Source organism: Gymnoscopelus microlampas (assembly GCF_963454915.1).
Source record: "Gymnoscopelus microlampas genome assembly, chromosome: 19".
NCBI classification, from domain to species: domain Eukaryota; kingdom Metazoa; phylum Chordata; class Actinopteri; order Myctophiformes; family Myctophidae; genus Gymnoscopelus; species Gymnoscopelus microlampas.
In genome coordinates, this window is record NC_139956.1 from 27,226,788 (window position 1) to 27,247,478 (window position 20,691).

Sequence of the window (20,691 nt, forward strand, 5' to 3'; positions counted from 1 at the left end):
TCTGCTAGCATGTCACTCTACAGTCGTGAACTAAACATCTGCATTTCAAATCTGAATTGGGAAGAATATTTTTTGCCCTGGATCTGTTTTAACCACTTGTACCCCAGCATCTCTATTTGGGGGCGAACATTTGGCAAAAAATAGCTTTTAGATCTTCGATTGTTGGTGAATATATTTGGTGTAGAGCGAAAATGGCATATATAACGTTTATGTAAGTAAGTAAGTAAATTTTATTTATAAAGCACATTTCAAAACAAGGTTACAAAGTGCTGTACAATGGAGCATGATTAAACAAAATTAACACGATAACAACAGAGTATAAAGGTATATAAATAGAGTAATAAAACAATACAACAATGATTAAAACAAAGCAATTTGTCCATGAAAGTCAGGTAGAACTTCATGGGTAAAAATGCTTACGGAACAAATGTGTTTTTAACATCCTCTTAAAACCTTCAACAGACTCTGCATTTTTTAGGGCCAATGGTAGGGCGTTCCACAGTGTGGGAGCGGCCACTGCAAAAGCCCGGTCACCCTTTGTTTTGAGGTTGGACTTAGGTATTTTGAGAAGGCCTTTGTCAGAAGACCTGAGGGATCTCATATTGTCCTTAGGGGGCAGTAGGTCCGAAATATAAGATGGGGCCAGTCCGTGTAATGCTTTATAAGTGGTTAAGATAATTTTAAAATCTATTCTGGACCTAATTGGTAGCCAGTGCAGTGCGGCTAGTACCGGGGTTATGTGTGCTCTGCGGTTGGTGTTTGTGAGGATTCTGGCTGCCGTATTCTGAACTAGTTGAAGTCGGGATAATGATGAACGGCTCAGGGTGGTATAGAGTCCGTTACAATAGTCGAGACGGGAGGAAACAAAAGCGTGCATGATTTTTTCCAGGTCTTGAGAAGTGAGCATTGATTTTATTTTTGCGATATTGCGTAGATGGTAGAAGCATGACTGGGTAACCTTTTTAATATGGAAATCAAAGTTCATTTGATTGTCAAAGAAGACACCTAGGTTCTTTGCAGACTGTTTGACATTAGTTGCCAGGGGACCAAGGGACAGACGAATTGCATTTGAGCTAATCTCAGGGCCTATGATGAGGATTTCGGTTTTATCAGGGTTGAGTTGTAAAAAGTTTTGTGCCATCCAATTGTTGATACCAGTTAAACAGTCATGCAAGACTGTGAGTTTAGTGAGATCAGTTTGCTTAAATGAGAGATATATTTGTGTATCATCAGCATAACAATGATATGATATTCCTTCGAAGCTGTTAATAAGAGTGCCAAGGGGGAGCATGTAGAGGGAGAATAGAATTGGACCAAGTATGGAGCCCTGGGGGACCCCACAGGTCAGGGGAGCTGAGGAGGAGACATAATTGTCACAAGCGACAGCCACACTTCTCCCAGTCAGATAGGAGGATAACCATGTCAGGGCCGACCCGGTTAGTCCCGCCCACTGTTGGAGCCTATTAAGGAGGATGGAATGGTCTATCGTGTCGAACGCTGCGCTCAAGTCAAGCAGCAGCAGCACTGAGCACTCACCGACATCGGCTCTCATAAGGATGTCACTAGAGACTTTAAGTAGTGCAGTTTCAGTGCTGTGCTTCTGGCGGAAGCCGGACTGAAACTTATCAAATGTATTGTTCTGATTAAGGAACTGTAGAAGTTGATTGCAGACAACTTTTTCTAAGATTTTTGAGATGAAAGGGAGTTTGGAGATTGGCCTATAATTACTGTGAACTTGTGGATCAAGGCTTGGTTTTTTTAAGAGTGGTTGGATACTTGCGTGTTTAAAGTGATCGGGCACACACCCAGAGGATAAGGAGCTATTGATGATTGACAGAATGTAAGGATTTAGACAGTTAAAAACATCTTTTAACAGGGCAGTAGGAATGGTGTCAACAGGGCTAGAGGAGGGATTCATATGTGACACAATTGGTGAGAGATCCTCTAAGGAGATCGTGTTAAACTGGGACAATGACGGCACTGGGGGCGGATGGTCAGCTATGGTGATACAGGGCGGTGTTATCTTAGATCTAATATTGTCCACTTTGGCAAGGAAAAATGATAGAAATTGATCGCAGTCATCATTTGAGAAGATAGGAACTGGGGGGGGAGCAGGGTTTACCAGAGTGTTTACTACAGCAAAAAGAGCTTTTGGCCTATTCTTATTAATGTTAATCAGATTAGAGAAGTAAGCAGCTCTTGCATCCTCAACTTTGTGATTAAAAGCAGACAGAAGTTCCTTCATGAGGGTGAAGTGAACTGTCTCCTTAGTCTTTTTCCACCGTCGCTCTATCTTTCTACATTCTCTTTTTAATCTGCGAATGTCCTCGTTTATCCACGGGGATGCGTTGACAGCACCAGCACACTTATTTTTTATTTTGAGGGGGGCAACTGCATCTAGGGCAGACAAACACAAATGATGCAAGTCTAAGGGTTAGGGTAATTTCTGAAATGAATCTTTGAAGCCGTTTTTCTTCAAATCAGATGAAACTCCAGAGCAGCTGAAAATCAAGATGATTGAAATTGAAATGAGCCTCAGCATTAATTGCAGGAACACAAAAGAGCCGGTCATACAAGTATATCATTTTTACGAGGCATACTTTTATTATCTCCAGCTGAGATACAACGGCCTTCTGGAGACCATCAGGATTCGAAGAGATGGTTTCTCTTGGAGACCTTCTTTCAAGGAGTTTGCCCAAAGGTACGTCTGGAAACAAACCTAGCACGGTTATATGGACCTCACAGTTTCCTTTTACACCTATTAATGTGTGTCTTATGTGGATAGTTATTTCTGTACTGTATTACACGCCTTCTGTTTTCAGGTACAACATACTGCTTATAAAGCCAGGTTTACCAGTAAACAAGGAAAGGTATGGTTTGTTTTTAATATCTCTAAATGAGACTTTACATGAGAAAAATGTCTTTTAGATGGGGACCTTAGACCTACCTCCCTAGAGGAGCCCTAATGTGAATTAATTTCTTCTTTTTTTATACATAGTTGTATGTCCATTTTGAACAAGACTGAAATCCATGGCTGGAAATCTGGGTAAGTTTGCCTTTGTCAGTTGCATTCAGTCCTCAATATTGACTACAGATGAGGCATTGCGGCCTTTTTTTATGTATGAAAGGAAGCATAACAATTTTGTTTTGTTTGCTGTTGTAGGTCAACGCGTCTCTTCTTTAAGTACTGGCACCAAGAAGAATTTGCTTCGCTGCTGGAAAAGCTGGCCAAAGCAGCTATAATCATTCAGAAGAGTAAGAACCACCAACAATACTGTACATACAACATAGAGGGAGCCTACCTCCCGTTTCTGTAGCGTGAGGCGGCTTGATGTACAAGTGCACCCCCTGCACAAGACGCTAGTATGTCACAGGGACTTACCCCCAGCCCTTGATGCTGCGTCAAGCAGGGAGTCATGGGGCCTCATTTTGATAGTCTTTGGCATGACCTGGCCCGGGGAATCGAACCACAACCTCCCAATCTTAGGGCGTTGTTTAAAGCTATTTTACAGCTTTGTCCCTGATACTTTATGGGGTCATCATTATTTGGCCATTATGTGTAGGGTTAAGGGACCCGTGAGTATTTTTAAGTTACACTAATGTGCAGGAAAATTAGAGTACTTAGTACTACAAAACTTGCAGTCCACCAAGAGCCCACTAAATTAGTTGACTAGTTTCCCTACCTGGGGTCTGGATCCCCCTTGGGGGATGCCAATTGCCACAGATCACAAGGGGGGTGCGAGGCCTTCTCTGTAGTCAAAAATGTTAAACAAGTTGCAGAAAATCTTAACAAATTTTCATGACCATGCGATGCAGGACCATGACCATTTTATTTATTTTCCTGACCATTTCTAAATGACTGTAAATCCTTACCTTCATCCACTGTCTCTGCCTGCATGTAATATCCAACTAGTCATACAGTATGTAGTGAGGATCCGGGCGTGTGATCTTGTCTCACATATCTCTGCTCTCTCTGCCCTTGATTTCTTGTCTCTCTACACTTACTGACCTACTGTATCTTACATAAAGCATACAATGCCAAACAATAAATCTGAAAAAGAGGTCTTTTCAGGGTCATTAAGGCCTGCTTTTAAATTCAGTGTGTGTGTGTAAGATACACTTATTTCAGTGGAACAGCAACATGTAAAGTAAAGGGGGTGATGGAATAACAAGCGTGCTTGAGCATGAACTGCCAGATTTTTGTGTTTAGTTTGGCGTAACTCACTGTCTCCCATGGAGAGAATGACATGCGTTGCGGTTGAGGCTATCCCACAGCCCACTCTGTCTGAGCCAGAAGACCAAGGCAGGACTGCCAATTTTCCGAGCTCGATTGACTACAGCAGGCCAGGAAATTCAGGGAGTCCACGAAGGCCATGGTCGTCGTTGCCCCTCAGTTTGGCCTTGTGCCCCTAAAAAAAATGGCATGCCCTGAGGCCACAGTGGCCTTCATGCCCCAGCTGACTGTACCACTTTCTCCTCTGTCTCTTTCTTGTCATTATGTAGACACCCAGTGTCTCTTTCTTGTCATGTAGACACCAGTGTCTTTTGTTGAGATTCTGAATTCTATCCCCTGAGTCCCCCTCTTTAAACCAATCCAGTAATTTTCATTGGTGCAGGGCTGAGCATGGATACCATCATTTAGATAGTTCACTGCAGATAGTCTACATATTACATTTAAAATCATCCTTAACCCTTAAATTCAATTAATTATTTCAATGGACTAAAGTCTTGTTTTATTTGATGGCCTTCCTGCCCTAGCATTTGGCCTTTGTGCCCTCAAAAAATGGACAAAGGCAAAGTGCCCCTAAAATTACGAAATTCGAGGCCTGGAAGACAGACTCGAGCTTGTGTGAATTTGTGTACAGGACACATGGTGTATCCTGTATCATTCACCACTCATCTTTCGGTTATAATTGAGGCCTTTTGAATAGTAGACAATGTCCTGGGAATCTGACACGTTGAACTACTCAGTAGGCTGTTAAAATGACGGTTAGAAAATATTCCAGGTGTCACGGTTTTATATAAGAAGTGTTTTGTTCTCTGTTTGCAGATTACCGCGCTTTGTGCTACAGGAGGAAGTACCTGGCCTTGCAGGCGGAGGTGCGGAGAAAGGCGCAGGCCCAGAGGGAGAGGGAGGAAGAGGAGGAGAGGAGGAGAAAAGAGATGGAGGAGGAGGAAGAGGAAATGAGTATTCATGAGGATGAAGAGCAGGAGAACCAAAGTGAGCAGATGGAAGTTACTGTATAGGCCTGCATACTGTGCAGCGTTTGTGACACTGCCCATTCCTAGTGGACTCGATGAGAGAAATAAGATGGAACCTTATTCATCCAACTCATTTTCAAGGGGAAATGTATTGCTTACAGTAGGAATAGGATAGGATGCAGATTAAGCTGCATTTAAGAAAGGAACAAAAGCCTCAAACTTGACACTAGCAAAATGTCAAAAAAGTGTCAATTCAACTCATAGAGACTATGTCAGCACCTTGTAACTATGTTTTGAAAGATGCTATATAAATAAGGTTTACTTGCATAGTAATAATGGACCCATTTCAACACAAAATATTGTAAAAGAAAATGTTCAACCCATTTTAACACATACAATAATATTACATTTCAATACCTTGAAAAGTTAAAGATGAATGATGTTATTTATGTGATGAATGATTTTTTTATCTCATTATTTCTAACTCTTATTTCCCCCCCAGTGCCAGTGTGCCCCCCAGTGCCTCAACCCAGAAGGAGGAAGCCTCAGCCCAGGCCGCGCTCTGTCTTCACTGCGGTGGGCGACATCAAGCCTGTGCCACGGCCGCGTAGCAAGATGTTTGAAGTGGGTCTAAAAATCTGGGCCTTTTCCCTAAATGTCATTATATTGTTTGTTTTTCCTAAAACTATTTCATCATATTTATTGTCTAATATGGAAAAAAAACTAAAGTAAATATAAACACACAATGGTTGTGATCATGTAATCGAAAAAACATCCCCGGTTCAGTTCAGGATGGAGACCTGTGTTGAGTGTCATTACCCCTCTTTAGACTCGGAGACAAAAAATAATAAAAATAGATACTGCAACCAATTCTTTTTTAAACGTTAGGTTAGGTTTATTAAGCTTTTTTCAGCACAGAATAGACAGAAGAAAACATAATTTCAACTGCAACTATTGAGTCCCTAATGCTAGTCTAAGCTATAAAATAAGATCCCGCCTATACTGTACCTTCATTTGCTGTCTTTCAAGAGAATGTTATCTTAATTATTATTCTAATATATACTGTACACCTCTCTCTCTCTCTCTCTCTCTCTCTCTCTCTCTCTGTGCATTCATTCATTCACTCACTCCAGGCCATGCCGTTTGACAATGACTTGGAGCTGGACACTCACCTACAGGGGCTGGTGGGTTCTGAAGGAGAGAAGGAGCGAGCCAGAAGGAGGATGAAGAGGGGGAACACCATCCGTTGGTTCAAGGAGACGCAGGCACGGAAGGTGGCCCGCAACGGAGCCTTCCCATGCTGGTTCCATGGCATGATTCCCCGCAGGTGAGAGAAATGGAGGCATGGATATGAGACAACAGGCTCATTATTCAGGCTACATCATGAAGAATGTTTTTAACCTAGTGTCCCTGGATAGATCTGCTAGAAATAGCAGATCTACAAGCTCCCAACGTGACGCGTTGTTGTGAGCTGGTAGATCAGATATTTTTGCCCAAGAGATTTGTTATAGAGGGGGGGAAAAGGAGCGGACCAAGTATAGAGCCCTGGGGGACCCCGGTCAACTAATAGGGTTTAAGTGGTTAAGATGGCTTTAGTATTTATTTTAAAATATGTTGTCCTACTACATGTTGCTCTGTGTGGTTTTATGTTGGGAGGTCTGATTTCCTGACTGCATTACAAGTTTGACATACAGAAAATTTAAAGTCCACAAACTGGTAATAAGCTCCCTCTGTTTATTGCAAATTCAACATTTCGATCACATCTGGATCTTCTCCAGGAATGATCCAGGCATGACCGAAACGTCATTTGCAATAACCGGGGGAGCATACAATACTTACCGCTTACCAGTGTGTGGAGTTTATTGTTTTCTTTATGTTGATCTTCTGTTTGTCCTGCATCTGGACACGTGGATGTGCATGCACTAGGTCTCTTATACATTACAGGTTTACCTTTTTGAGCAAAACATCAAAACACAATTAAGGCCATTAATAGAACGATATAGGCATTACTGATGTTTAAGTTGTTAAGAAAGCTACCCAGCAAGCACAGTCAGGACCCGGACCAATCAGTGACGTCTCGATTGGGGCTAGATCAAGTCAAACCAAGACAAGTCAGATCTGGCCCAGAATATCACCTGATTTCAACCAAAATTAATCCTGACCACAAAAACGTCACTTCCAGGACGTCATCTAAACACATTCTCATCACCCAAAATTGCTGTTCAAATGTCCATATGATGACCCGGTGATGACGTCCTGTAAATGACGTAAAGATCATCCCCATATGGGCTGTGATCTGGCCTAGTCCTGAACGTCACCGGGGTGATGACCGGGCGTCATCATAACGTCATCATGACGTCATTGTGCTTGCTGGGTAAAGCTAATTACCTGAATTTTCATACAATTTACAGTTTACAAATGTAGGCATTTAGCAGACGCTCTTATCCAGAGCGACTTACAATAAGTAACGTAATCACATCACTGTACACAGAATGTGGAAAGACAGTGTAGTGCCTCAGGAAACTAGGATCATACAGTAGGTAAACCAAGAACTTAGCATCAGTCAAACGATATACTATCAAACTAATAATCTGTAAATTGAACAATGAACCTAGCATCTGTTTAAATAACATGCTAAACATCTAAATTACATTCTTAACATTGTGGTCAAGAAAAACAAGCGTAAGCAAGAAAACCACGAGCACAAATTACCAAGATATGTCTGCATGGTAGCCATATCTTGGTCAGTCGCTAGCATCATTCGAGGCAGAAGGTGGCAGGAAGGAGTACAATGAGAGTAAAGTGAAGAGGTGAGTCTTGAGATTACGGCGGAAACACCACCAAGAGATTCGACCAATGTTGTTCCTAACAAAACCAGTGATATTGGTAGATGACTTATCTGTATCTGTCCTTTCAGACAAGCAGAGGATCTTCTACGAGACAAACCCATTGGGTGTTTCCTGATCAGAGTGGGTCAGAGTCGGGAGGGATACACACTGTCATACAGGTATGATAATTTGCAGTAATTACTGAGATTACATTCTTTGCTGTGATTACGGCTGCTGTGATGCTGTAAGTTTAAGGCGCAGCTAAATCCCAACAACATCTCTGCTTTGCTGTCAGGGGTGAGGACCGCTGTCGACACTACATGATTGAGATGCAGTCCAACGGGAAATACGTGATCTTGGGGGAAGACAAAGCCCATCGTGCCCTACCCGACCTGGTGGAGTACCACATGAGAACAGGGCTCAAGCCTTTCATGGAGCTACTCACCACTCCCTGTGGACAGGTGAGCGTCCAAGCAACAGTTGTTTCCCAACCACTGGCTCAGTCACAAAAACAAAAGAACCACTTCTAAAAGAGGAATAGGGTTTTGTTTGATAATATTGGTTCCTGAATGTATTCAAGGCCCACGGCATCTAAATTACTTACTCCACTGTAATTGTTCTGTTCTTTATGCGTATGCCATGTGCAACCAGGAAGTAGTTGTTCTGGTTTTCTCACATTTTTATAATTTTATAATGTCTGCGGCTTTGATAAACCCTTCTGTCAGTACACAATGGTATCCATTCCATTGTATGAAAGCTATAAATCATCCGATTAGTGATGGGTACTTCCATCGTACCTACTGTATTGCACATACTGTATACCCATGATCTCTGCAAAAAATAAGTATGTACAACAAAAGTTGTACATTCAGTATGAAAAGAAAATCTTCCCAAGTTTACTCTAAATCATTTGGCTTCTTTTAGTAATGTGGTTTCATCACTCATGACATTTATTTTGCTTTGCGGCAAATGCCACACTAGCGGCGGTTGAGTGACGGTCTGCTTTACTTCCAGACATGTGACAGGGAAACGGACTATGAGGAGCTCAAGGGGCTCCGCCACCCGGCCGCCCGCGGTCGTGAAGGGCTTGGGTGTGGAGAGGAGGAGGACGAGGAGGAAGAGGAGGAGGACAAGGAGGAGAGGGTGGAATCTGGCCTCGACAAGGTCCGCTTGGAGCTGCAGAGACTGTTTCTTCCTCCGGGACAAAACTCGGGTGTGGAAGACAAGAGGCCGCCGGTTCTTCGCAGGGTCTCTGACCGCAGACAGAAGTTTGAGTTCGGAGGCAGCGGGTGGGAAGGAACACCCCGGCATGGAGGCAGTGGAGGGGAGGAGGAGGATGATGAGGATGATGATGGAGAAAAGGATAACAGAAGGCCGTTCCCCAGGTTGTACCCCTCCATACGCCTGGCCATGAGGGAGATTCGACAGATCCAACAGGTTAGAATGGTGCTGGTTGAAAGGGGAACAACGGGGTTGTGGTGATCAAAAGCAGTATTCAAAAAAGAAAAAGGCTTGTGGCTTCTGAACCGGTATGCAGACCAGACATCTCATTGGCTAACCATCATCCCAGATCCTGCCTGACATTAACCACACTAACCCACCTTTCATATTCTAATGTCTAAACACAACCCGTTTTTAACCAATAATGGTTGTGTTTAGACAGTAGGTTAGAGATGTGAAGTTGAAGATTTACAGTAGTGGCTCACTTCGCAAAAGTGCATACCACATACAGGCTATAGTTTGGAATCTGACCTGAGGTACTTTGCTGCATGTCATCCCCCAAAAAAAGAAAAGAAAGAAAAGGTTCCGCTCTATTACAGCTGTTCATTTTGATTTAATACTTTATCAACAGTTTGCAAAAAGTTCAGAGGTACAGCTATACAATAATGCTAAAAGGATAACACAAAAAGCCCAGATGGGTTGTTTCCATTGTGGATTGCATTATGGGTTTGGTACTGCCGGTTCAGGAGCCACTACCAAAACAAAAGCTCTGCCCTCTCTCTGACAGGGGCATCTTAGCTCAGCTTTAATGTGTCAGAACATCATTTGTTTAAAGCCAGCTCTTTTCACAATGTTTTATCTTCAATTATCTTCTTTCTGTTTTCGCTAAGCAGCACTTCTCTGACAGCCAGAACCAATCCCATGTGTCTTGATGTTCTCCCAAACATTTGTGAAGAGAGGTAGGTGATGCACTACAGTACGTCTCCATTTTTGTGTTGTGGATTAATTTGTGTGTCTAGTAAAACCACTTAAGCCCTATGTTATACGTTGTACTACTGTGGCATGCGGAAATAGCTTCTAGCTCACAACTCATCTTGTTGTACATCTGCTATTTTAGCAGATGTACAACATCTGGGGGGGGGGGGGGGTTCCAAGGGGTCCCCAGCATAATGTGTTAATACAGCATCACAGTCATTTTAACCACTTTATCCATGTATACGTTGGCTATATTCAAAAATAGCAGATCTACAAGCTCACAGTGCGTCACTTCGAGCCGCACTGCAAGCTTGTACATGTGCTTTTTTTTTTACGTTTTGAAAAATATTGATAATGTTTGGACATTTTTTATACATTTTCTTTTACATAGATCTTCTCTTCTGGGGGTCCCCGGCACAAAATATTTTCAGCTGGGGGTCTGCAGCTAAATATTTATCAATTTGGGGGTTTTGGCATGAAAAGGTTTGAGAACCACTGCTTTAATTTATTGTATTTTATGTTGTTTTATTTCAGATTTTAAACCAAAGGAAAGACTTCCTCCAGAGCTGCTATATTTATTATGCTGCATATCTGAGTGATCTGAAAGAAAAAGTTGGTTCCAAATGTGTGGTCAAGTTTCAACTAGAAGTCTCTAGTCTCTAGTATTTAACTTAAGGATGTTTAAGTTTATTTTAATTTTATTTTGTTTATTTACATTTATTTACATGTAACTTATGCACAGTGATTTCCCATTCAGTGGTGTATTGAATAAATATGTTTTCATTGTTTGTAAATGTCTGGTCTTTTTTAAATTTTATTTTGGGCACCATAAAAAGCAGAGCCGTAGACCAGTGGTTCCCAAACCTTTTTGTCCGTGCACCCAATTACCTCCCGACCTAGCTGACACACCCCCCCCACACACACAGAAAGGAAATATATATATCATATATGTGACGACATTTTCGAAATTGGCCGCCAGCATATGTCTCTACATATATCCATATACTGTACGTGGATATATAGGATATGTCTAATATATATGAGACATATATGTAATATGGCATATATGCAACATATATTCTGCATACACTTGCCATATATTGCCATATATGTTCATATATTAAAAATAATACCATATCACCACCATTAGCCTTTTCATGTCATGCACCCCCTAGAGGGCGCTTGCGCACCACAGGGTGTGCACGCACCAGAGTTTGGGAATCCCTGCTGTAGACAATTCAAACAGACCTGACTATTCTTTATTCATTCGGATCCCCAGTAGCTGCCATCGAAGTACTAGCTACTCGTCCTGGGGTGCACACCAAAAATTTAAAAATACATCACATATAATAACACAATAAAAACAAGTACAGTTATACTAAAAACATTTCAAGAAATTAAAGTCAAGTAAAAAAATAAAACTAAGCATGACAATCCATCAAGTTTTAGGGTTATTGAGCATGTGGCTTTTAAGGAGTTTCTTAAAACTTGCCTTACCGGTTGCTTCAGTGATCATAGCTGGTAATGTGTTCCATATTGTAATTGCCCTACAGTATACATTACAGATCTGCATACTGCATTTGTTCTGGGTTTTTGTTTAACTATGTGACCCCTAGTAGCCTGCCTGGTAGTGTGACTATGATGATCTATCACATAATGTATTTGTGAGTAGAGTACAGACAAACTGGTTGTTTACTATGACAAATATTCCTAAAGAAACCCACTAAATTGCATGCCGACCTCTCCTCTACTCTGAGCCATGAGAGACTGGCATGCAATCTCTCAGTAATCTGCCTCACACCAAATGGACAGTGCAGCGCAAGCCTTGCAGCTTTATTCTGAGCCATCATTCAAAACAAGTCTATTCTCACACATCCAGTCAAGTAATAGTTGCAGTTCTGATTGAAGTGTCTCTTAACTCAAGTAAGCTGTTTGGTGCAAAATGAACAGTTGAATCATCTGCAAATAAAGTAGAACAGTCACTTGAGTTGCATATATCAGGTCTTGCAGGTTTATAAGATGAATTTTGCATTCATAAAACATAAACCCTGCTTCCTATTTTACCATGAGTATAGCCTTCAAAGATCAGGCCAATTTTACCTTTATAGTTATCCTTCAAAATCATGCTGAGATAAAGAAAAAATTATAATAATGGACACACGCACAAAGGATCCATGCAAGTATTTATCTGCATAAATCAGAAAGTCAGATGTAAGATTTTGGGGCAAAAACTCTTTTACTTCTATTTACACAATGTACAGTTGTCACCTGGTCAAAAAGATGCCGCAATCTAATGTTTTTGTTGTTCAATATCTTTCCCTTTTGCTTGTTGGTCTGGAATTCCTTTACTGTATATTCCATTCCTTCCTGATCTTTAACTGGAGTCTTTTAAACCAGACTTGTTATGCTCAAATAAACCTGGAGATCGGTTTCTACCAGTAAACGTTTTCATTGGAAATCTTGATTGGGGTGGATTTAAGTAATTTAGATTAAAAAGTCAAAGTATTATTTGACCAAAGAACATTTAAATTGTACAATGATAGATAACATGACTGTTTTACATAAGAAAGTGATATAGCTAGGCACATGAAACAATGTTACTTTATATATTCATCTTTAAACGTGATTTAAATATCCTTGAACATTTGAAATAGTAGAATATTGTTAAAACAGGACTTTTTAAAGCTTATCACTTGCAAATGTGTGCATGCATATATCCGCACACACTCAACTCAATCACAAACACTGTGTGTGTTTGTGATAAGGAATCAGATGTTGGTCCAGTCCACTGAGTTCCTGACTGAGTCTCTCTATATTTTAAAATAGACAGATTTTCTTCAAAGTAAAACACAGCAGCAGAGGTTGCATCCTCATTCCATTGCCACAGTGCAGACATTTATTGAGTACAAAATCTGTGTATTAATGTATCATTCTGAAGGTAAACCTGATGGTCTCAGCCCTTTAATTCGGACATTGTTCATTCTGTTAAGTACCTTGCTCATGTACTTAACGAGAAGAGCAAAACAAAGAATATATAGCCTACACTACAGTATACATTATACATACATACTATACAGTATAAATGTATAGTATGAATCACATCCTCCTGCTTTAAATCTATGAAGACATGGATTAAAGTTCTCAGTCGCCACGACTGATTTCAGTCATTTGGATTCCATAGAAGCCAGCATGTCTCCTATGGAAGCAAATAGCCTCTCAATGTGCATTGAGAGCTTGATTGTAGATTAGGATTAGAGCATTTGAAGTGTCAAACCAGCAATATGTTCAAAGGTATCTTACATAAAACCCCAACGGTCTTGGATATTTCGTAAAGGTTAAAGTCTCAATCTGTGATTTATTCACCTGGTTGGCAGTATGTAGAACAGCAACATAATTCTACATTGTGTTAAATTTGGAAAAGGCGCTACTGTGGGGGGCTCCTTTCACACCGTTCCACAAATCAGTACTTGCCCATTTTTTTTGTTGTGAGATTTTATTTTGCTTTCATCCGTAAAGACATCATTCTAGTTGGTTGATAACAATGAGTAGTAAACTGCATTACAGTAAGTATAATTTTTATACAGACTTACAGAGTTCTTCAGAGTAAGACAAAACAACACTAAGACATAGTGACTGCCTGGCTGCAGCAAGTTTATCAGTGGTGTATTTAAGCATGATCCTAACACATACTTGTAACCAAACGCATGCCAAATAAAGAGACCAAAAACAAAAAAAGGTTTTCAACTGAATTATCGGTATCAGTTGTCTTTACGCATCTACCATGTCTTGCACACCACAGCTGTATCTCCCCAGTCATAAAGCCTTATCCCTGGATAGAGAGGTTGTTTGAATGTGGTTTGAAATGTATGGAGGAGGGTCATTTTGTCAGAGACACTGTAGAAGGACAGAGTACCTGCCTTGTGATCCAGGTACACCCCCACTCTGGAGGAGCAAGGCCCAAACACCTTAGTGTCAACTTTGTTGTGTCTGAACATGTAACCTTCAACAGAGTACGTTAAACTCCAGGACTTGTCATTGTATCCCAAAAAAGACATATTGTACTCCTTTCTGTCGATGTTTTTATAAGAGACTGCTATAGAAACTTCACCGCCACTCCATTCTACTTCCCAGTAACAACGGTCAGACAGACCCTCTCTACACAACACCTGCCAGTAGAGGATAAATCTCTCTGGATGGTCATTGTAGCGTTTTTGTTGTTGAGTAGCAGTAATCTTCCTGTTCTCTTTTGACAGGGCGAGGTTCTTGTGCATTGTGTTCAGATCCAGTGAAAGAGGACAGGAATCTGAGAGAAGAACACATGGCAAAATATCAGAACAAATTAAAACCTCATAAAGCTCACTGTGTTGAGATATTTTATCTCAGAAAAGAAAATTGAAAAAAAACACTGTAAACGCAACCCCCAGAGTCAAACTTCAACAGTAAGAAACAGCATCAACATGGACTCACATTGTAAGAAGTCTTCTCTGGTCTGGGGCTGTGGTGGTAGATGTAAATCAACATCGACATCGACTGCAGACACTGGAGACACAAGAAATCAGTTAACGTCATGGCATATTGAAGAATGGTCTAGAACAATTTTCGTCAGGTCATGACTTGACGAAGATGTAATAGACATCGAAACGTTGTCGTGCTTGCCTTGCACCCTGTTCTATTAAAGAAAAAGGCTCCAATCATCCGAGTTGCTCCAGTGCCAGGTTTGAGATCTGCAGACGAATATCCAGCAGACTGTGCAACTGTAGTGTTACCACGACCTGCCTATTGAACCCAGCTTTTCAAGTCTGACATCATAAAAAAAATCTAAGAGAGCAGTTGAGCTCTATGCGGGCTTTTCATCAATTCCTCTGTTTATTAAAACGAGCTTAAGTTTCGCACCAAGTATGTATTAGTGGGCCATATTGAACATGGGCGTTATATTTTCCAATGTTAAGTGGTTAAGTAGATAGTTGTGTACTCTGGGATTATTAGCCGCGAGCTGAAAGCGCTGCGGCTCTACAGACAGCCTCAGACATCGTCACTCGCGACACGACATGTTTTCGGGACACCTATTTGTCTATTGGCTGTCCTGGCTGTCCTTCACTACTTTACAGCCAATGGGGAGACACTACTTTAAAGCCCATGGACGGCCCATGGACGGCCAATGGACGGCCGTCATTCACAGCACCCGCCTCTCCTCGCAGCACCCCCCCCCCCCTCCGTCTCCATCTCTCTCTCTCTCTCTCTCTTCTCTCTTCTCTCTCTCTCTCTCTCTCTCTCTCTCTCTCTCTCTCTCTCTCTCTCTCTCTCTCTCTCTCTCTCTCTCTCTCTCTCTCTCTCTCTCTCTCTCTCTCTCTCTCTCTCTCTCTCTCACTCTCTCTCTCTCTCTCTCTCTCTCTCTCTCTCTCTCTCTCTCTCTCTCTCTCTCTCTCTCTCTCTCTCTCTCTCTCTCTCTCTCTCTCTCTCTCTCTCTCTCTCTCTCTCTCTCTCTCTCTCTCTCTCTCTCTCTCTCTCTCTCTCTCTCTCTCTCTCTCACAAGCGAAAAGTTTGTGGTTGCTTTGTTGATGTGTTAGCAACATGCTATGCTAACCGTAATAGTGAGAGGACAGAGTGAGAGGCTGAGAGTCATAAAGTCATTAAGTCATAAAATGTCGGCCAGCGGAGAATCTTCTAATCATCTGTACAACAGCCGCAGGGCTTCGCAGGGCTTCAGTGTTGATTTAACTCTGAGGAGCAGTGGAAGTACTCAAATGTTTTACTTGAGTAAAAGTATCAATACTGCAATGTAGAAGTACTCTGTTACAAGTAAAAGTCCGCAATTCAAAATTTACATGAGTAAAAGTACAAAAGTGTTGGTATCCAAATGTATTTAAAGTACCAAAAGTAAAAGTACACACATGTTTGAAAATAGCAGATCTACAAGCTCACAACGCGTCGCGATGCGACACTTTGTGAGCTTGTAGATCAGCTATTTTCAAATAGCCTTGGTATAAAATAGGGCTAAAGTGGTTAATGTATGTTTTATAATGTAATAATTTATATCTGCAAAGTAACTAGTAACTCAAGTTTTCAAATAATTTGTAGTGGAGCAAAAGTACAATATTTGCCTCTGAGATGTAGTGGAGTAGAAGTACAAGTACTGAAAACTGGAAATACAACAGTAAAGTGAAAAATACCTCAAAATTGTACTTAAATACAGTACTTGAGTACATGTAGTTACTTTACACCACTGATGACATGCCTGTCTAAGACAAGTCCCAGAGTATTCCTAAAACTGTATATATCTGTAGGCTATTTTTATTTAGTTATTATTGTCCATTTTATTTTCTTGCTTAATATTTTCTTTTCTTCATTATATCAATTATATGTAGAACCATCTGTGGTACAAGTTCCAACAACATTTCGCTGCTTGTATCTTTATGAGTCAGTAACAAATAAAGCTTCTTGAATTCTGCACAATCCTAATGTTGTAATTCACTGCAGAAGGACTTCTTTTGTACCACAATAGGTAGGCTAGTCCTATACCGGTTACTTATTTTTATTTTAATGTTAAGACATTTATGCTTGAATGACAGTGATTAGGCCATAACATGTTACAGCACTATAAAAAAACAAGACATGACAAAGTCATAATATAGCCGCAAAATGTCATATTGAGGTATGCCATTTTTTGGCAGAGTTCTTCTACATTGCAGTATTGATACTTTAACTTGAGTAGTTGGGGGGGGGGGGGGACACACAATACAGCTGCTAATAATATGAATGTCAAATCATATTCAAAAGGACATATATTTTTTCACAATTTTTTTTTTTTTTTATGTTTTTTCAAAAACAATTTTTTTTTCCATTTTTTTTTTTTAAATTTCAATTTCTCAACGGCAGATTGGGGCAAAAAAAGCCTGCCGCTCGCGGCTATATTATGACTTTAGTCATTTCTTGTTTTAATATAAAGTGTGTTATGGCAGAAAACGGATTGTGAAACACAGGCCTACATTAGTATGAGGTTCCATTTAATCTACAATCTAGAAAAGACTAAAACAGCACCTTAAGACACCACACCAAACTCTACTGCTCAATAGAAACAATACATATGCTTGTTTAAATTGATACATTTCACTGCCCTCTCAGACAGAAAGCCAATCTGTGTGCCATCAGTCTATTCAATGTCAAATATCCCTTTGGCAGCAGAGCTATTCCCTTCTGACCACTTTTTACTACAATGGCTGATTTAGAAAAAAGGTTTACATTTAAAATATTCACCTCTCTTTGACATCTCTGGCCAAGTTGTCTTCAGCATGTTGTCTAGTTGGTCTCTCAGACCAGACACCGCATCTCTTACAGCTGTGAAGGAACCCAGAGGACGGGCAACAACACTGGGTAGGGTTCGAGATCCACTGGACCTGGAGAGAGACTGGACACTCTGGAGAGAATGAAACAGAGAGACACGTAGACAGGATGGAAGAAAAGTAATATCAAGAAATAAACAGATTTGTTAATAGTATACTGATCAGAATTGGTTGAGCATGTGTCCTTGTATAAACCATTTAATACACAGACTTGTGACTCGTTTAATGTCTCCCACTCAGTAGTATGGAGACATTATGAGTATCTGTGTCTTTTATTAAATAAATGATGCTGAATTTAATTAGTCTTTTAAAAAAAAGGGAAAAAAGGAACAGTCTTTCAATAAGAAAGACAGCTTGTTGCGGCATAATATAATAATATTATATTATGCCGCAACAAAAGTATATATATTATATATACTTTTATTGATCCCATGTGGGAAATTCAAGACTGACATATTGGAAAAAACATCCTATCTATGGAACCTGAATGAAATGGATGATGTCATCAGTGTTGGACAGCTTCCCCAGGTCAGCATGTCTCCTCTCCAGCATGGCTATCTCCTCCTCCAGCTGCCTCAGGTGTCCCTCAGTCTGAGCCCCTGCAGTCTTCTGCTGATCTCGGATCAGTCTTTTAAGCTCATTGCGCCTTCTCTCAATGGAGACGATCATCTCAGAGAAGATCTTGTCAGTCGCAACCACTGCTGCTTCTGCAGAACTCTGGTTAAGGACACACACACACACACACACACACACACACACACACACACACACACACACACACACACACACACACACACACACACACACACACACACACACACACACACACACACACACACACACACACACACACACACACACACACACACACACACACACACACACACACACACACACACACAAATGGGTAGCTTCAGTGAAACAAACACTTTAACCATGCAAATAAATTGTGTAACACATTGCTAGTCTTGTTTCATAAGTTGCTTGTTCTATGCCAACTTCTATTACAGTCCAGGATCTAGCAGTCAGTCAGTCTTTTCTATAGCATCACCATTATTTCCTTTATCCACAGTAAATAACAATATATTATCATAATATCAGCTCACCTTCAGGGTCTTCACGACCTGTCTCAGGTCTTTCAGCTCCTTCTTTCTCTCTTGGATCTTCTGCCATATATTTTGCTGAATCGACCCCAGCTGTTTCTGCAGAAGATCAACATTAGAAGAGTTTGGTTTAGATCCATACATAATCTGAAGTCAGCAGTGTCAACTAACTTCTACAAAATTCTGTAGACATTTTTCTTTTTAAGTTAACTAATTTACTAATGTATATATTTTTTAAGTTAATTACAGTAATTTACTCAAAAAAACACTCATTTTCAATAACGAAGCGTCCTGCTGCTTCCTGCATTATGTGCATATTCGAAGGTTGGATGCAGAACCGTTGAGTGATTTCCAACGAGCGCTTAGTTCCAAACTCATACTCAAAATATTATCCCCTGTGTGGAATTTGTTGACAGAAAGTAGCTAATAACATGTCTACGGAGGATTTTTATGAAACAAAAACTTGACAGATACAAAGATAGTCCAAGCTTTCCGTACAGCTGCAATCTTGCTGAGTTTAACATTGTTTAATACAATCAGATAGGACCTTTCTGTTTGGATGAATGGGGTGTCAAGGGTTGGAATTGCAACTCTACATTCCTGTTGGCATTATAGAATCGGAGTTGCTTGCGGCTACCTGTTTCTCTGTCTTCTCTGCTGCAGCCGACACAGTGTCATGGCCCTTATGTTCATCCATGGCGCACACATAGCAGACACACTGTTGGTCTGTGCGACAAAACACCTCCTTCAGCTTGTCATGACGGGAGCACATCTTCTCCTGTAGTTTGTTTGCGGCTGGGACCAGCTTGTGCTTCTGCAACACGGGGACACTGTAGTGAGGCTGGATGTGAGTGTCACAGTAAGAGGCCAGACAAGCCAGACAACACATAATGGCTTTGGTACGTCTGGTTCCGGCGCAGATATCACAGGCCACGTCTCCTGGGCCGGCGTAGACCAGAGCAGCAGAGGGTCTTGTCTTCCTCAGCTTCTCCACAACCTGTAAGTAAAAAAGTAATGGAGGGGAGGTCACTCACTGATGACAAAAACATCAAAAACAGGAATCATGGGGTTCATGATCAAAAACACTGCAAAATGATACTTTGCATTGCTTTGTCATGTTGTTGAAAGAGGAAAATGGAGGTTAGTGTCTGGTTGCACTAACTTTAATGTGTAGAAGTTACCCCCCCCCCCCCACACACACACACACACACACACACACACACACACACACACACACGCTTCAGGCAGTACATCATTATTGTCTTATTTTATAGTTACTTGTTCTATACATTATATTTACAGTGTGTCGATGATAAAATGGCATCATGATCATTCTCACACACACACACACACACGCACACACACACACACCTCAGCCAGCATGTTGTTCTTCCTCAGGACAGGTCTTGGATGGAAGAGCTCTCTGCACTGGGGACACCTGTGCCGCCCATACTGGTTCCAGCCGTTCCAGCAACCTTCAATGCAGCTTCTACAGTAACTGTGTCCACATGGTAGAGTCACTGGTTCCTTTAGAAGGTCCAGGCAGATGGAACAGCAAAACTGATACTGGTCCAGAACAATTCCCTGCAGCTGTGCCATACTGAGCAGCACCACTCTCACGCTCACAGACAGAAAGGACAATACAGTTTTGTACTGTATGTCTATGGTTTCGTTTTCTCTGAAGTGAAACGGTTGGGAGCATTGGAAAGGAGAGAAAGGGGGTGTGGTTTCCTCGTTGTATTCTTGTTGTATAGTCGGCTGCCAGAGGCGTATTATTTAATGACATTACATGTTATAACTCTATGCACGGCACCGCCTAAACTGCCTCTGTGTGCACACCTTTTTCCACTCCCTCATGATCAGCCCTTCCACAGACGACCTCTCTGCGGCTCCACACCTGTTGTCACTTCCCTCATCAGCCTTTTCTTCTATAAAGCTAGCTGGACCTATTATCTCTAGAGTAATCTCTCAAGAACAGATTCTGCTCTGATAGTACAAACAGCAGAGGTCGCTGTTTTTCCT

At 41.1% G+C, this 20,691-nt stretch overlaps 2 protein-coding genes across 3 annotated transcripts in view; one reads left to right on the plus strand and one right to left on the minus strand.

Annotated features, from left to right (window-relative positions):
- The window catches only part of LOC311034998 (myosin-IIIb), a 34,658-nt gene extending 23,644 nt beyond the window's left edge, over window positions 1–11,014 (plus strand). Inside the window, exons 19-30 of one of the 2 annotated variants that reach the window (XM_084043051.1) lie at window positions 2,616–2,701; window positions 2,823–2,870; window positions 2,999–3,046; window positions 3,164–3,255; window positions 5,051–5,221; window positions 5,705–5,826; window positions 6,336–6,529; window positions 8,120–8,209; window positions 8,326–8,491; window positions 9,045–9,467; window positions 10,145–10,210; window positions 10,761–11,014. In XM_084043051.1, the coding sequence (XP_083899177.1) occupies window positions 2,616–2,701; window positions 2,823–2,870; window positions 2,999–3,046; window positions 3,164–3,255; window positions 5,051–5,221; window positions 5,705–5,826; window positions 6,336–6,529; window positions 8,120–8,209; window positions 8,326–8,491; window positions 9,045–9,467; window positions 10,145–10,183 (1,479 nt within the window). In that variant the 3' untranslated portion in view covers window positions 10,184–10,210; window positions 10,761–11,014. The remainder of the gene's footprint in view (window positions 1–2,615; window positions 2,702–2,822; window positions 2,871–2,998; window positions 3,047–3,163; window positions 3,256–5,050; window positions 5,222–5,704; window positions 5,827–6,335; window positions 6,530–8,119; window positions 8,210–8,325; window positions 8,492–9,044; window positions 9,468–10,144; window positions 10,211–10,760) is intronic. The other variant, XM_084043052.1, reaches the window with a different exon arrangement.
- A 2,558-nt stretch (window positions 11,015–13,572) lies between these two features.
- LOC311034781 (tripartite motif-containing protein 16-like) lies at window positions 13,573–20,335 on the minus strand. Its single transcript, XM_084042762.1, has 7 exons — window positions 20,041–20,335; window positions 19,307–19,666; window positions 18,673–18,768; window positions 18,050–18,283; window positions 17,481–17,640; window positions 14,694–14,765; window positions 13,573–14,529 (listed from the first exon to the last, which is right to left on the minus strand). Exons 1-7 carry the CDS (start codon window positions 20,266–20,268, stop codon window positions 14,003–14,005), a joined length of 1,677 nt encoding a protein of 558 aa, XP_083898888.1. The 5' UTR covers window positions 20,269–20,335; the 3' UTR covers window positions 13,573–14,002.
- Between the last annotated feature and the right edge of the window lie 356 nt (window positions 20,336–20,691).

What these genes read in the sequence shown, in the direction of transcription:
- LOC311034781 (XM_084042762.1), bottom strand. Translation starts at nt 20,268, where the DNA reads ATGGCACAGCTGCAGGGAATTGTTCTGGACCAGTATCAGTTTTGCTGT. An exon ending in AGGTCGTGAAGACCCTGAAG is followed by an intron (nt 18,284 to 18,672) that starts GTGAGCTGATAT and finishes GTCCTTAACCAG; the next exon opens with AGTTCTGCAGAAGCAGCAGT. An exon ending in GCCAGAGATGTCAAAGAGAG is followed by an intron (nt 14,766 to 17,480) that starts GTGAATATTTTA and finishes TTGTGTCTCCAG; the next exon opens with TGTCTGCAGTCGATGTCGAT.